The sequence below is a fragment of the Meles meles genome, chromosome 18, assembly GCF_922984935.1.
Source record: "Meles meles chromosome 18, mMelMel3.1 paternal haplotype, whole genome shotgun sequence".
Lineage (NCBI taxonomy): Eukaryota > Metazoa > Chordata > Mammalia > Carnivora > Mustelidae > Meles > Meles meles.
The window spans coordinates 40,153,019-40,166,036 of NC_060083.1; the positions used below are offsets into that span (position 1 = coordinate 40,153,019).

The window sequence follows — 13,018 nt, forward strand, 5'->3', positions numbered from 1 at the left end:
TCAATCTGGAGGACTCTTTCCTCCCTCCCCACCCACCTGCTTCCCCCTCCCCAGCTAGGTCCAGGCCTCAACCTTGTGAGCCCCAGGCTAACACCCTTTGGCCCAGATCCTGCCACCCAGCCACCAAGCCACACTGCACCCTCCTGGGCAGGACTGAGGAGGCAGCCAGGGATTCAGGCTATAGTTGGCTTTTCCCCTCCAAGGCCTGCCTGACCACCTCTCCGCAGACCATTTGATTTTGGATTTTTTGTTTGATTTGGTTGTTTTGTTTTGTTTCTCTGCACGGGGTGGGAGGAAGTATAAAGAAGTGTAAACAGGAAAGCCAGCCGGCCCTGGAGTTCCGAGCGCCCATATTTCATCGGCTTCCTCTCCATAACTGCAGCAGGGACACTTAACCCTTCCCTGGCTGTGAGAACGTGTTCACTGGGGGTGGGGGCAAGATCCGTGTGAAAGCTCCTCTCCTGGCCTGGTTCCTTTATCCGTGGGGTCTGGATGCTGGGGCAGAAGCCAAGGATTTGGAACAAGAAAGAAGGCAGCCCACTTAGAACAATCTCCCAAACTCAGTCCCTTCCGGGGTAGAGAGGAAGAGGCTTCCCTCCATGAGCTTTTCAGCTTAGGGAACCAATGGATTGTCCAAGGAAGACAGAGCTGGGAAGCAACCCTCCCATCCTTTAGGGCCACTCTCTCCATTTTGGGAGTTTCTAGAAGTAATCAGATTTCGAGGCTGGGATCTGCCCACAGCCAGATTTATTGACGGCTGCAGTTGTGTTACACATCCATATTAATTAATCCAGACACCGGCCTGGAAACTGTGCTGCTTGGGGAGGAGGAGGGAAGAAATGCGGGGGGGGGCCTTAAGGAAAATGGACATTTCTCCCTAAGTGCCCCCTGGGGCCCAGATTGGGGAGATCTTCCCCACCAGAGTCATGTGGCCTTCCCCAAGCTCCGGGTCTCTGCTCTTCTCCACAGGGGCAAGTGTGTCTTACTGTCCCCAGTCAGAGTCCACACACACATCTTCTCCGGGTGGAATTAAACACCTCTCAGGCCTGACCCTTCCTTGTCAGACTGCCATTGCCCTCTGAGGGACGGATCCTTTAGTGGATGTTCCCAGTGCGTTGTTACTGGGCCGCGTAAGGACTGCTCCCCACCTTCCTTCCAACTTCCCCAAGGTAGTAGCTTTTTATGGCTTGGGGGCTTGTTTTCTTTTTGGTGTTTGGTGGTGGTGGTAGTAGCGAGGGCCTTCCCCTTCCTCTTGCCCCTCCCTCCAAAAAGTGATTAAAATCTGTTAAAGGATTTAATTAAGACAGTTAAATGAAAAGGAAGGAGGCGCAAATGAGTTGGGGGAAAAAACCCACACCAAAGCTATTCTCAACGATTAAATCGCCATTTTAACAATATAATGGAGTTTGCATCCTGAAAGGGGAAATCAACGCTCATATCTCATCAATAATTCATAGAGTCCGGGATCACGCAGAGGTCAGCAGACGGGGCCGGAGCGCCGGCCTGCTTGGGGCTCCGAGCCGCTGCCGCATACATTACGCGCCGCGGGCCTCGATGCCGCCACATCCGCCGCTTGGCCTGGGCCGGGGCTCAGCATGCCGACAGGTTTAGGCCGATCTTTCGATTTTTCGTTCTTCCTTCTGGCAAATTTACTGGGACCCAGATTGCGGGCTCCCAGGGGGACGTGGGGGGATTTCAGAGACTGGAGAGTCTGGACTTCGGGCAATTGGGGACCTGTCGGACCCGGAATATCACCACCTTTACAAGTTTTAATCTCTCCCCCACTTTCCCCCCTCTTTTCTCTGTTTTAGGCGTCTTCTGTCCTGTCTCTTCTTTTCCCAAATTTTCTCTTGGGGAGGAAAATGCACTCTACTGCAGCATCCTCTAGCCTCTCTTTCCTGGAAACGGCTCCCAGGCTGCCCAGCCGCTTTCTGGCCTTGCTCTCCGCGTGGATTCCGGCTGAGCCCACATAGCTTCCGCCCCGTTTGCGGCCTCTGAGCACCGAGGCTGCCTTTGACTGCTGAGATCCCTGACCTCGGAGTCCCGTGGGGTAGGGATGAATGCATCTAAGGAGGAAAGGGACCTGGGCAGGCCTGGGTCCAGCTTGCTTAGTCAAGAGATGGCCCAGGCCGGGTGGGAAGAGGAGGATTCAGCTTGGAAGGCAGCATCTGGGGGGAAAGTGGAGGGAAAGTGCCAGCGTGTGGGAACATTTCCCCTTGGGGCTTGAAGGCGAGGTGCCGGCTAATCCCTGTATTTTGGAGTTTCTGCAGGCTTCTTCCATTCTCTCTGCGTGTCCCTCTCTAATCCGCTCTCTTCTGTTTCCTGTCCCCTAAAAGGCCACTAGGGAAGGAGGAACAAACCCTTCCCTGTGAAAGGTGGGGTCCTGGGAAGGGATATTTGGGCACAAGGGAAACGGAAAGAGCGCAGGTCGCCGTGGGGCCTCGGAGCTGGCCGAGAGGCAGAGGCTGTAACGTCCCCAAGCTGCCAGTAGAGTCCGCCTTAGACCAAGTTCACAGCCAGGCTGGGGCCTCGGAGGCGCCAGCGAGCGGAGCGGCGGTGCAAGGTGGCCCCGGGCCCGCTGGGTCTCGTAGGGCCTGGACACTGAGCTCTGCCTCTCCAGCCCTTTGGGGACTGTGGCCCCCTCCGCTCTCAAGGAACTTTTGCTCCAAGCTCTCTCCACTCTTCACCCCAGAAACTCCCTTCTCCAAGTCAGCCAAGGAGTCGTACTGCATCCAGCATGTCCCCACACCCAGCAACTGCAGCCCCACGGGGTGGGGGTGGGGGACAAGAAGGGAGCGGTGGGTCATCAAAAGCTTTTCCAGGCACTCCATATGAGAGACCTGTGGAGATGTGGGGAGTGGGTTCGATGTGGAAAGTGGGGTGGCGTCTTTCCCCAAGGAGTTATTTAATAATCAAAAGACTCCTCTTCCCCAGATCTAAGGCCCTTAGTGGGGGGCCGGGGAGGGTGGGGGGGCACGGAAGGCGTTTTGCGCTTGGGTTTCTGCAGCCGCGCGGCAGAAAGAGACCCTGGGCCGTCAGACCAGTGTTATTGCCAGAGGGGTTGCAAAGTTGGAGGGTCAAAAGTTTACAGCGTGCGTGAGCAGGCGGCGGCGTCTAGCGGTGGGGGCGGTCCGGGCAAGGGGAGGAGGCTGTGTGAGCGGAGAAAGACGAGAGGGAGCAAGGGGTGCTGGAGGTAAGGAAGACATGTGTGTTTGGGGAATAGCAGAGCAGAACTGGGGAGAAGGAAAGAGGCAGATATCTGGGCAAGGAGAAACTGGGGTGGGGGAGAAACCCTTCTTCAACCCCCCCCACCAGCTGGTGGGGTGGGGACCTGCCCAAGAGTGCTGGGGGCATGGAGAACCCTCTGCGCAATTTTCTCTCCCAAAGATAACCTTTGAGTCACCATATAAAATTTAATTAAAACCTACCCAGCCGCACACATTAAAAAAAAATCCAATTACCCACGTGTCCTTGCAGGACATTTGATGGGGTCAAAGAAGGCTTCCAAGGTGAAGGCCTGATTCTTACCAACATCAGCCCCACCCAGTTTCCCCCCATCCCTCAGGCTGGCCTGTTTTTCAGGCATCCCTAACCCCCAGGATGGGTCCAGACAGCTGGAGTCCATGACTGTGGACCAGGACGGAGGGTTTCTAAACTCCCTTTCCTCTTTCCAAATTGCTTGGTGTTAAGAAGTTGGATATTGAAAGAAGGTTGGCTGGCTAATCCTCACACTGTCTCCCAAACCTCCACTTTTATGTTCATCCAGAATCCCGCTCTTCCTATTTGGAGAAGGGAGGAGAATTGAGAAGGAAAAGTACTGAATGGCCTCACAGAGATCTTTTTAACTGGAGTCGAAACAAGCAACCTGGAATGAACCTTGAATCTATGCATTAGGCTTAGCTCATGAGTAAAATGTTTACAGAGACTCTTGAAACACCAGGGTATATGCCTATTTTAGGTCTTTAAATGACTGTCTCATTATGAAATGTCATCATAGTCTCTTCCAAGCCTTGGATATGGGAGGTGCGCTGTGGGTGTTTGTCCTGCCAGAAGAGAGATAACCCGAGAGTTTGCATAAAGACACCTTTTGAAATAGGACCAGAAGAGACAACAACTTACTGTCAGATTTCAAATCAATTTGCCCCAGTTTTTGACTTAACCAGCTGGGTGTGGGTCCCCATTTCTATTCAGCCTTGAGACAAGTTGCTCTAGGGAGTTAGGCCAGGAAGGAATTCTTGAGGTCCAGAAGAGGTAGAGGTCAAAGTCTGAACTAGAGACTCTGTCTCCTTCGGTTCCTCCTCTGTCTCTTTTTCCTTTTTCCAGGACAGAATGCTAGCAAATGTATGATTCTGTGGAATAGCCTGGAACAGCCAAAGAGCCTCCGCTGCAGGGGGCCTCAGGATAGGGAAAGAAAGTCCTCTGCCATCCTAAGCCAAGCTGGGTGGGTGCCTTGGGATGTTCTCTCCCACCTCCTTGTACTAGAGGGATCTCTCCCTGCAGACACTCCCCCTAGACTTAAACTGGTGGAAGGGGAGTCACCTGACCCTACCTCTGCTGGTCCCTTGGAGGCTGGAGAAAGGAGAAAATGTGTTGTTGACAGTTCAAGAATTCTAATCCTTGGGAGACAAATGAATGAAATCTCTGAGTATTTTCAATGTGTCCTTGCTTTACTCCTGTACCTCTTTGTGGCAGTGGTGGGGGTAGGCAAAGGAGTTACTGTATAGACGAGAAGTGGTTTTAAACAAAAATTGGAGAGAGGGTGTATTGTTTTGTTTTTAAAGGGAAATTAAAGCCTCTGAAAACCAAGTCCCCCACTTTGACCAGCACTGTCCAGCTCCTCTCTCAGAAGTCTCTCTGTCTTCCCCAGATGTGTTGGCCTAGGGACCAAATCTCAGCTCCAGGAGGAGGAGCAGTCATTCTTGAGGCCCTGGAAACTCCAAAGTTTGGGCAGAAATGGGATATCTCTGGTACTGGGGGAGGGAATAAGGCAGATGGAGTGTACAAGGGGGCAGGGATACAGGCCTTGCAACAAAGCTATTTAACAGGGAAGGCATCAGGGAAGGGGGCTCTGGCTCAGGCCTGCTCTCTGGGACCCAGAGTCCCAGGGCCACATTTCCAATTCTCCAGGTGCCATTCTCCCTCCCAGGCCCCAAAGAGAACCCCTGTGGAACCCTACTGGCTCCCATTTTGCCCAGGGAACCGGAACTGCCCAGAAAATAGGAATGATGGAATATCAAGGCAGCCAAGGCAGCCATGGGGTAGGCTGCGTCCTACCCGCCGGGGACTTTTTTGGGGGTGGGGGTTTGGGTGAAGGGGAGAGAAGGTTCTGGCAAGAAGTTGAGCTGGAGAGGATGAGCTGAATCAAATTCCTGCTCCGTCATTTTTCTCCCAAGTAATGACCTGCGCAAAATTCAATATGACCGAGCGAACTGTGCGAGCGTATTATAGTAACTGCCTGCTCGTGGGGGAGGCCCGGAGAGGGGTGAACCGTAGGTCACGGCGTCTAAAAATTATTAAAATGTTCGAGAGCCTCGTGACGCGCTTCGCTGTTTAACAAAGACTGCCAAAGTATGAGATTAATACGAAAACTTGCTCTTCAAAAACAAAAACACATCAAAAAAAAGTCTTGTTCCGGCCTCCAAGGGGGCCCGTAGCGGCGGTGCCCGCAGCCGCGGTTCGGTTTTCCGGACACACAATAGTGGACGAGAGCGAGCTCATCTGTGGCCGAGCGGGCCCGCGGGCGGGTCTGCGGCCGGAGGGCGCGGGGAGCCGCCCGGTGAGTACTCTTGCCCGCTCCCCTCCGGGCCTCCCACTCCTCCGCGCGGCCTCCCGGGCGCCGGCCGGCTGGGGGCTCGCCTCCTCGGCCCTTCGCTTTCCCTCCCCGGCTCTGGGCTCTCTCCCTGGCGACAAAAGGTAGACGATTCCGTACGGGCTGGGCGCGCCCGGGTCGGTGGAGGGGGCTGAGCCGCGAGAGGTCACTTTAGCAACCTGTGGCTGCCAGGGGAAGGCGGCCGGCGAGCCAGCGAGAGAACGACCCGGGAGTGCAGGGGAGGTGGCCCGGGGCGCGCGCGCGCGCGCGGAGAGCCCTTGTTTTTTCTTATTTTTTATGATGAGTACTCGTGTTCTCATTCTTTTGGGGGTGGAGGGGAGAGGCAGCCTCCGGTTTTGGTGAAATCCGAATAGGGAGTCGATGATGAACCTTGTCCCCCACCCATGGCGGCTGCACCCGGCTGGGGTGGGGTGGGGGGGTGCGGCGCTTCGGTGGGCTGGGCAGGTGGCGGCTCCCAGCGCGCCGCAGAGAAAAATCTCTGCGTTGTCCCTAGGATCAGCCATACGAAGCCCCGCAGTGGTTCTGCCTCCCATACCTCTCTCTTGCGGTGCTCCAAGCACCTGGGCTGCATCCTTTGTGAAGTGTAGAGCAGCAAAGAGGCCCGGTGGCCAGCCTAGCCGCCCTCCCCAAATTCCGAAAAGCCGACTGAGTTGAACCGGTTTCAGAGAGCGAGCGAGTTGAGAAGGACAGGAGGTATGGGGTGGGGGAGGGGCCTGGCCAGTTGGAAGGGGTCGTGGAACCCCTGACTAAGTGGCCTTTGATAAGACTTGGAAATATCCCTCCTTGATGCTGGTGGGGGTTCTACCCAGGCATTTTTGTCTGTGGGCCCAGGGCCAGATTCTAGTCTCCTTGGGTGCCCCAATGGGGGTCTATTGGACCTTCTCTTAATTATCCCCAAAGATAATTAAAATATAAGTATGTGTGTGTGATTTTTCAAATACAGGCAAGTGAGTCTGGCTGGGAGAGCATTGGTGTTAGAAATCAGGCCCAAGGCCGAAACTGGCAATCTGGATTTGGTATAGAAAAACCAAAAGGTCTCTCTGGACCTAATTTCTGGCAAGAGGGAGGGAGCACTCCTCCTACCCACCTGCAAGGGTCCCAGGACTGGGGATGGGCAGGGACTTCTGCAATGTGGTGGTTCCAGGGTTGTTTTTTTGTGTCATTGCTGTATTCATTAATGAAATTGATATCGTCCTGATTTGATCACTAGGGAGGCAAGTATTGCTCAGCGAGATGGGTAGGGAGCTCGGGCAAGGTAGATGCTTTCTCTATGCCAATTCCCCTCATCCTGTGATGGTCTCAGCGTTCAGTCTAGGACTCAGTTCCCTCCAGCCCAATCCCAGTCTCCCTGTTTGGTAAATTCAGTGGTAACTGGGACCCTTGGGAAGTTCATTTGGAAACCCCAGATTCCCCCAGGTTTACCAGATCCCCATTTTGGTCCCACTGCCTGAGACCCTGGCAGGTGGCAGAATGAGCAAATTTAGACAGAAAGAGCCTGCCTGGGGCCAGGGAGGTGGGGGAAACGGGGTTCCTCCACAGGCTTCAGGGATTATCCCCCTTTTCTGGCCCTAGGAGGTACGGGAGGTTGGGAGGGGCCGGAATATCATCCGGCTGCATCTTTTATGGTTCCTCATTGCCCTTCATTCGGAAATGAAACGCCTTTGATCTTTTTCTCAGGTTGTAAACGGAATTGCCCGTCATTAAATATCCGGGGCCCCATCTGTTTGGTCTCCCAGCATTTTTCTTTACAGCTGTTTCTCTCTCTTTTTACCATTGAATTTTTCCAAAAGGACTTTTATGACACCTCCTTCACACCCAGCCGCCTCTGCCTCCTCCCTTCGCCGAGAGGCGCCTTGGAAAATATCTAGATACTCGTTTGATGGCAAACTAAAGGCTGTGAGGGGCACGGAGGAGCCGATTGGGGTTTTGTTTTTCTTTAAAAAAAAAAAATAAAAGTCCTGGGGGGAGGGGAGGGGCGCGAGGGCACCCAGAAGGGCCTGATTCTGACTTCGCAGCAGCCTCGGGATGACCCTTCCTCCTTTTGTGCTTAGCTAATGTTTACATCTCATAATTCATGCGCCGCCCAGGGTTGTGCGGCCGCCCTGAGGTTCGCGTCCCTTTGCGGACTGGCTGCTTCTATTTCTGATAGAAGAGAAAGAGAGTTGAAAACCTTGAAATCCCCAAAATGGACCCACAGTGTCTTTTCCTGCTCCCAGAGCTCAAATATAGAGCAAAACGAAATAAAATCAAAGCACTGAAACTGCACCCCAAACGAAGAAGGCGCGGAAAGTAGGAGAACTGGAAAATTTCTGGGCCAAGAAGATCTGTCTGTCTTCTGTATATACCCTGTAGATCCGAATTTGTGTAAGGAATTTTGTGGTCACAAATTCGTATCTAGGGGAATATGTAGTTGACATAAACACTCCGCTCATTTTTTTTCCCCGAAGAATTTTTTTTTCCCAAAAAAGAGGACCATCCGATGACTGACCGCTCGAAGACTCCTTCCTCTTTTTCCCCCCCTCCCTCTTTCTTTTCCTTCCTCATTGGTTAGGGATGGAGGAATCATCTACCTGAAATCCCCCATGCCTGCCCCTAGAAGTCTTGGTCCCTTTTCACTTCTCTTAATAGGTTAATATTGGTGGTGGTGGTGTTTTTTCTTCTCCTCCAAGCCCACTTATTCTCTATTCTGGGACCAGGGAGGCTTTACTGAGAATCTGGAAAAAATGACTATTGTCGTCAGTGTGAGAAGGCAAAGAAAATCGTTTTTCAAACGGATGTTGAGGTCGCCTTTTCGTGTGGGATCCGAACAAGATACCCTGGAAATATGCAATTACTAAGGGGTGTTGCTGTATGTGGGGGTCATCCCTAGGGCTCCTACCCTCAGCAACAGAAGGATGTGAGATTTCTGTTCACTGCAGAGGCAGCTGCATTAGCGGCAATTAGAACGTCTGGACACCGTGGTTAGCACTGCTCCGGTGGTTCTGGAATTAGCAAATTGCTATTCGGTGTGCTCTGAAAAGTTGCAGGATTTTTACTCCAGCACTCGTGTTCAGTGTGGGAAACCAAGTCGTTTCTTCCCGCGTGGGCCGTGTGGGGCAAGGGGAGAGGAGTGGATAAGAGAGGGGAACGGAAGGACTGACTGACACAGCCAAACTAATAGCGCAGCTAAATGCGATTTGGAAGGCGAGGTCTCCCCGAATTAGTGCATGAATTTCCTATCGATCCGCCCGAGGTTCCATTCATCTCTGACAAGTCCCTCCTGCACCCGCCTGCTTGCTCCCGACGCCTCCTCTCTCACTCCCTACCCCTCCCCAGGCGACTGCGGAGAAAAGCCCGCTGCTCAGTGCCCTCTCGCCCCCCCATGTGGGTTCCCCGCTCTAGGCGGAGCCCCCAGTCTGCCCCTCACTTAACTCCCCACCCAGACTCCTGGGCTCCTTCCCGTCCTTAGGAGGGGATGGGGGCCTCTGAGAGGCAGAGGATGAGGGCCGGTGAGGCGGGACAGGAGGGGGCTGCACCGAGATCCCCAACTTCCGAGGGCATCCAAGGATTGTTCTCTGCCCAGCGCCCCAACAGACCCTCCGGCGGCACCGTGCCCTCTTCCTCTCATTCTCTCCCCCTCTTTTTCTCTCCCTCTCTCTCCGGTCCTGGAGAGAGCTAGGCGAGGAGGCGGTCGCCCCGCAGGAGCCCTATGTAAATCCTGGTGTTGGGTGGGTGGGGAGGGGGAAAGAGAAGAAGGGGAAATAAACCTCTTTGGCTGGAGTAGGGTCCGGGTGAGCAGATTTCCTTATCCGGGAATCGCAGGCGGGGCGGCCATTGGCTCCGAGGATCACGTGGGCCCCTAACTTTGTTCACTTGACAGTAAGTAGGAGGGCTTTCGGAAACAGGAAAACGAGTCAGGGGTCGGAATAAATTTTAGTATATTTTGTGGGCAATTCCCAGAAATTAATGGCTATGAGTTCTTTTTTGATCAACTCAAACTATGTCGACCCCAAGTTCCCTCCGTGCGAGGAATATTCACAGAGCGATTACCTACCCAGCGACCACTCGCCGGGGTACTACGCCGGCGGCCAGAGGCGAGAGAGCAGCTTCCAGCCGGAGGCGGGCTTCGGGCGGCGCGCGGCGTGCACCGTGCAGCGCTACGCGGCCTGCCGGGACCCCGGGCCCCCGCCGCCTCCGCCACCGCCCCCGCCGCCCCCGCCACCGCCCGGGCTGTCCCCTCGGGCTCCTGCGCCGCCGCCCTCCGGGGCCCTCCTCCCGGAGCCCGGCCAGCGCTGCGAGGCGGTCAGCAGCAGCCCCCCGCCGCCTCCCTGCGCCCAGAACCCCCTGCACCCCAGCCCGTCCCACTCCGCGTGCAAAGAGCCCGTCGTCTACCCCTGGATGCGCAAAGTTCACGTGAGCACGGGTGAGTGCGTGGGCACCCCTTCCCCCTCCCACCCCCGGTGCTTTACACCGAAGGGACCTCGGAGGCATGGGGGGGGGGGGGAGCTGAGGGAAGCCAATTGTCCCCGCTATAAACTCGCCATTGCCGGAGATTTACGGTCGCCTGTTTTCAGAGCCACATAATTACATCCCCCATAAATTTTTATGGCCTGGTGGGCCCCGCGCCTTTGAAGTCGGTTCCCCCATCCTCTTTGCCATTCTCACCAGCGACTTTTCGCCAGGGAGATGCAGTCTTCAGTGAAGTTGCAAGCTGGGGAGGGGTGTGTGGTGGGGGAGGAGGAGGAGGAGGAAATCTGTATTTGAGGGGAGAGTTGAGTCAACTCTCAGTATTTATTTTTTCCTTTCTTTCCTCTAGTCTGGCTCCTTGGCTCCAGAAGTGGGCAAAAGTTTTTACTGGGGTCAGGCACTACATGGGATCTGAGCACAGAGGGTGGGAACTAACAGAAGAAAGGTTTAGGGACGCCCCCTCCCTCTTTCACCCCTGGTTCTCCCATCCCGGGCCCCAGGCCAAGGGGGCAGAGAGGAGCGGTTAGAACCTTGTGAAGATTCCTCACTCCCCCCACCCCCTCTCCAGACACCCAAACAACAACGTGGAGACGAAACAACCCTCCAAAACTTTAAGGTCTCTTTCTCTTCCTGCGGGCCCCCCCCACCCCGCTTTCTTCCCTTTGCGTCCCCACCCCCCTCCGGAGGAAGAAGAGGTGGCGGGAGAGGGAGGGAGGGAGACGCGGTGTTAGCTGGAAGAAAGAGCTCTCCCTCCTCCCTTTCGGGGCAATAAAACTTTCTCTTTCTCCCTCTCTCTGTGTGTGTCCAGTAAACCCCAATTACGCCGGCGGGGAGCCCAAGCGCTCTCGGACAGCCTACACTCGCCAGCAGGTCTTGGAGCTGGAGAAGGAATTTCACTACAATCGCTACCTGACGCGGCGCCGGAGGGTGGAGATCGCCCACGCGCTCTGCCTCTCCGAGCGCCAGATCAAGATCTGGTTCCAGAACCGACGCATGAAGTGGAAAAAAGACCACAAGTTGCCCAACACCAAGATCCGCTCGGGTGGCACCGCAGGCGCAGGCGGAGGGCCCCCTGGCCGGCCCAACGGAGGCCCCCCCGCGCTCTAGTGGCCCCCGCGCGGGAGCCAGGAACCTCGGGGCGGGAGTGGGTTGTGAGCGCGGGAAGGGGGGGCGGGGGGAGAAGCGGGAGGAGACCCTGGGGCCTGGGTCCGCCAAAACCTACCTGCCCTCCCCCCCCCCACTTTATCTATTTACACGAATAAACGCAGAGGAGGGGGAGGGGAAGCTTTATTTATAGAAATGACAATAGGGAGCCGGGTGAGGCCCCCCTAGAAGCAAGGTTCAAGTCTCTTGCTTTCTTCCTTAAAAGAAGAAGAAGAAGTAGAAGAAGAAAAAAAAAAAAAGAAAGAAAGAAAAGGAAGAAAAAGAAGAAGAAGAGAAAGAAGAAGACAGAAAGAGAAATAGGAGGAGGTTGCGCTCCTCGCTTTCAGCTTTGGCGAAGATGGATCCACGTTTCATCTTTAATCACGCCAGGCCCAGGCCCATCTGTCTTGTTTACTCTGCCGAGGAGAGGACGGGCCTCGGTGGCGACCATTACCTCGACACCCGGCTAACAAATGAGGCCCGGCTCGGCCGCCGCCTCTGCTGCTGCCGCCGCTGGAAGACAGCCTGGATTTTCTTTCTTTGTCCCCCATTCCTGACACCCAGCGAAAGCACCCTGTGACTGCCAGATAGCGCAGTGTTTTGGCCACGGTAACACGAACACACACACATACCCTCCTCCCCTCCCGTGCCCCTCCACAGGCACACTGACTTCTCACCCCCTCTTGCACTGCTGGGCTGGGCTGGGGGGCGGGCAGCAGGAAGGGGACCAGTGGAGGCAGGGGTGGGCTTGGCAACAGCAGGAGCAGGCAGGGAAGTTGAGTCCGAGGGAAAAAAAAGAGAGAGAGAGACCCGAGACTTGAGACTCGGGAGGGCCTTTCTTCTGCAAGGTCAAACCATTCCCGGCAGAGCAAGGGGCCAGTTGAGTTCTGGGACCTGGGGGCAAGCCACTTGCCAACTAGAGTTATACAGCCCCCGGCCTTCTCTCCTAGATTGCGAACGAATGTGAAACTAGCAAGTCAAACGTGCTGCCCCTCCCGGTCTGGGAGATGATGTTGTGAAGACCTCTCCCATAGTTTATCATTGTTTTACATTATTATTATTAATTATTAATTATTATTATTATTATTATTATTTTATGTCCATGTGCGTCCTCTCTCCTGTTCTCTCTCTGACATTCCAAACCAGGCCCCTTTCTAGTTCTGGGGCTGCCTGAGTCTAGAACCCTTCGTTGGCGTGAAAATTTGTGTCCTGTACAGAGTGACAATAGAAATAAATGTTTGGTTTCTCGTGACCAGCACGGCGTGTTTTTGTTGAAACCTTGGTATAAAGATACAAATGCCACCCAGCGTTTATGCTAAGCACCCCAGTCCATTCGGCCTCACACTAGATGTGGTTGAAGATTTTTTTTCAAAGTGTCCAAGGGGACTTTCGAGCTCAGAGGACTCCAAATTGTGGTAGCTCCTGTGTTTTCCTTTTGGGGTGGGTGTGTTTTGTTTGGGGCTTTTAATTTTTTTCCCTTCAGTCCAAAAATGGATTGAAAGTACTGGGCGGGCTGACTCCAATCCCTGATGGGGGGGGATGTTTCATTGTAGGACACGAGAGGCTTAAGTATGGCAAAGGCTTTCATATCGTGATTTA

General features: G+C 54.5%; 1 protein-coding gene across 1 annotated transcript; it reads left to right on the forward strand.

The window, feature by feature from the left end:
- The first annotated feature begins 8,269 nt into the window (after positions 1-8,269).
- Positions 8,270-12,809, forward strand: HOXB4 (homeobox B4). The gene is made up of 2 exons (XM_045984508.1): positions 8,270-10,232; positions 11,085-12,809. Exons 1-2 carry the CDS (start codon positions 9,776-9,778, stop codon positions 11,381-11,383), a joined length of 756 nt encoding a protein of 251 aa, XP_045840464.1. The 5' UTR covers positions 8,270-9,775; the 3' UTR covers positions 11,384-12,809.
- Positions 12,810-13,018: the final 209 nt, after the last annotated feature.

What these genes read in the sequence shown, in the direction of transcription:
- HOXB4 (XM_045984508.1), top strand. Translation starts at nt 9,776, where the DNA reads ATGGCTATGAGTTCTTTTTTGATCAACTCAAACTATGTCGACCCCAAG. An exon ending in CAAAGTTCACGTGAGCACGG is followed by an intron (nt 10,233 to 11,084) that starts GTGAGTGCGTGG and finishes GTGTGTGTCCAG; the next exon opens with TAAACCCCAATTACGCCGGC.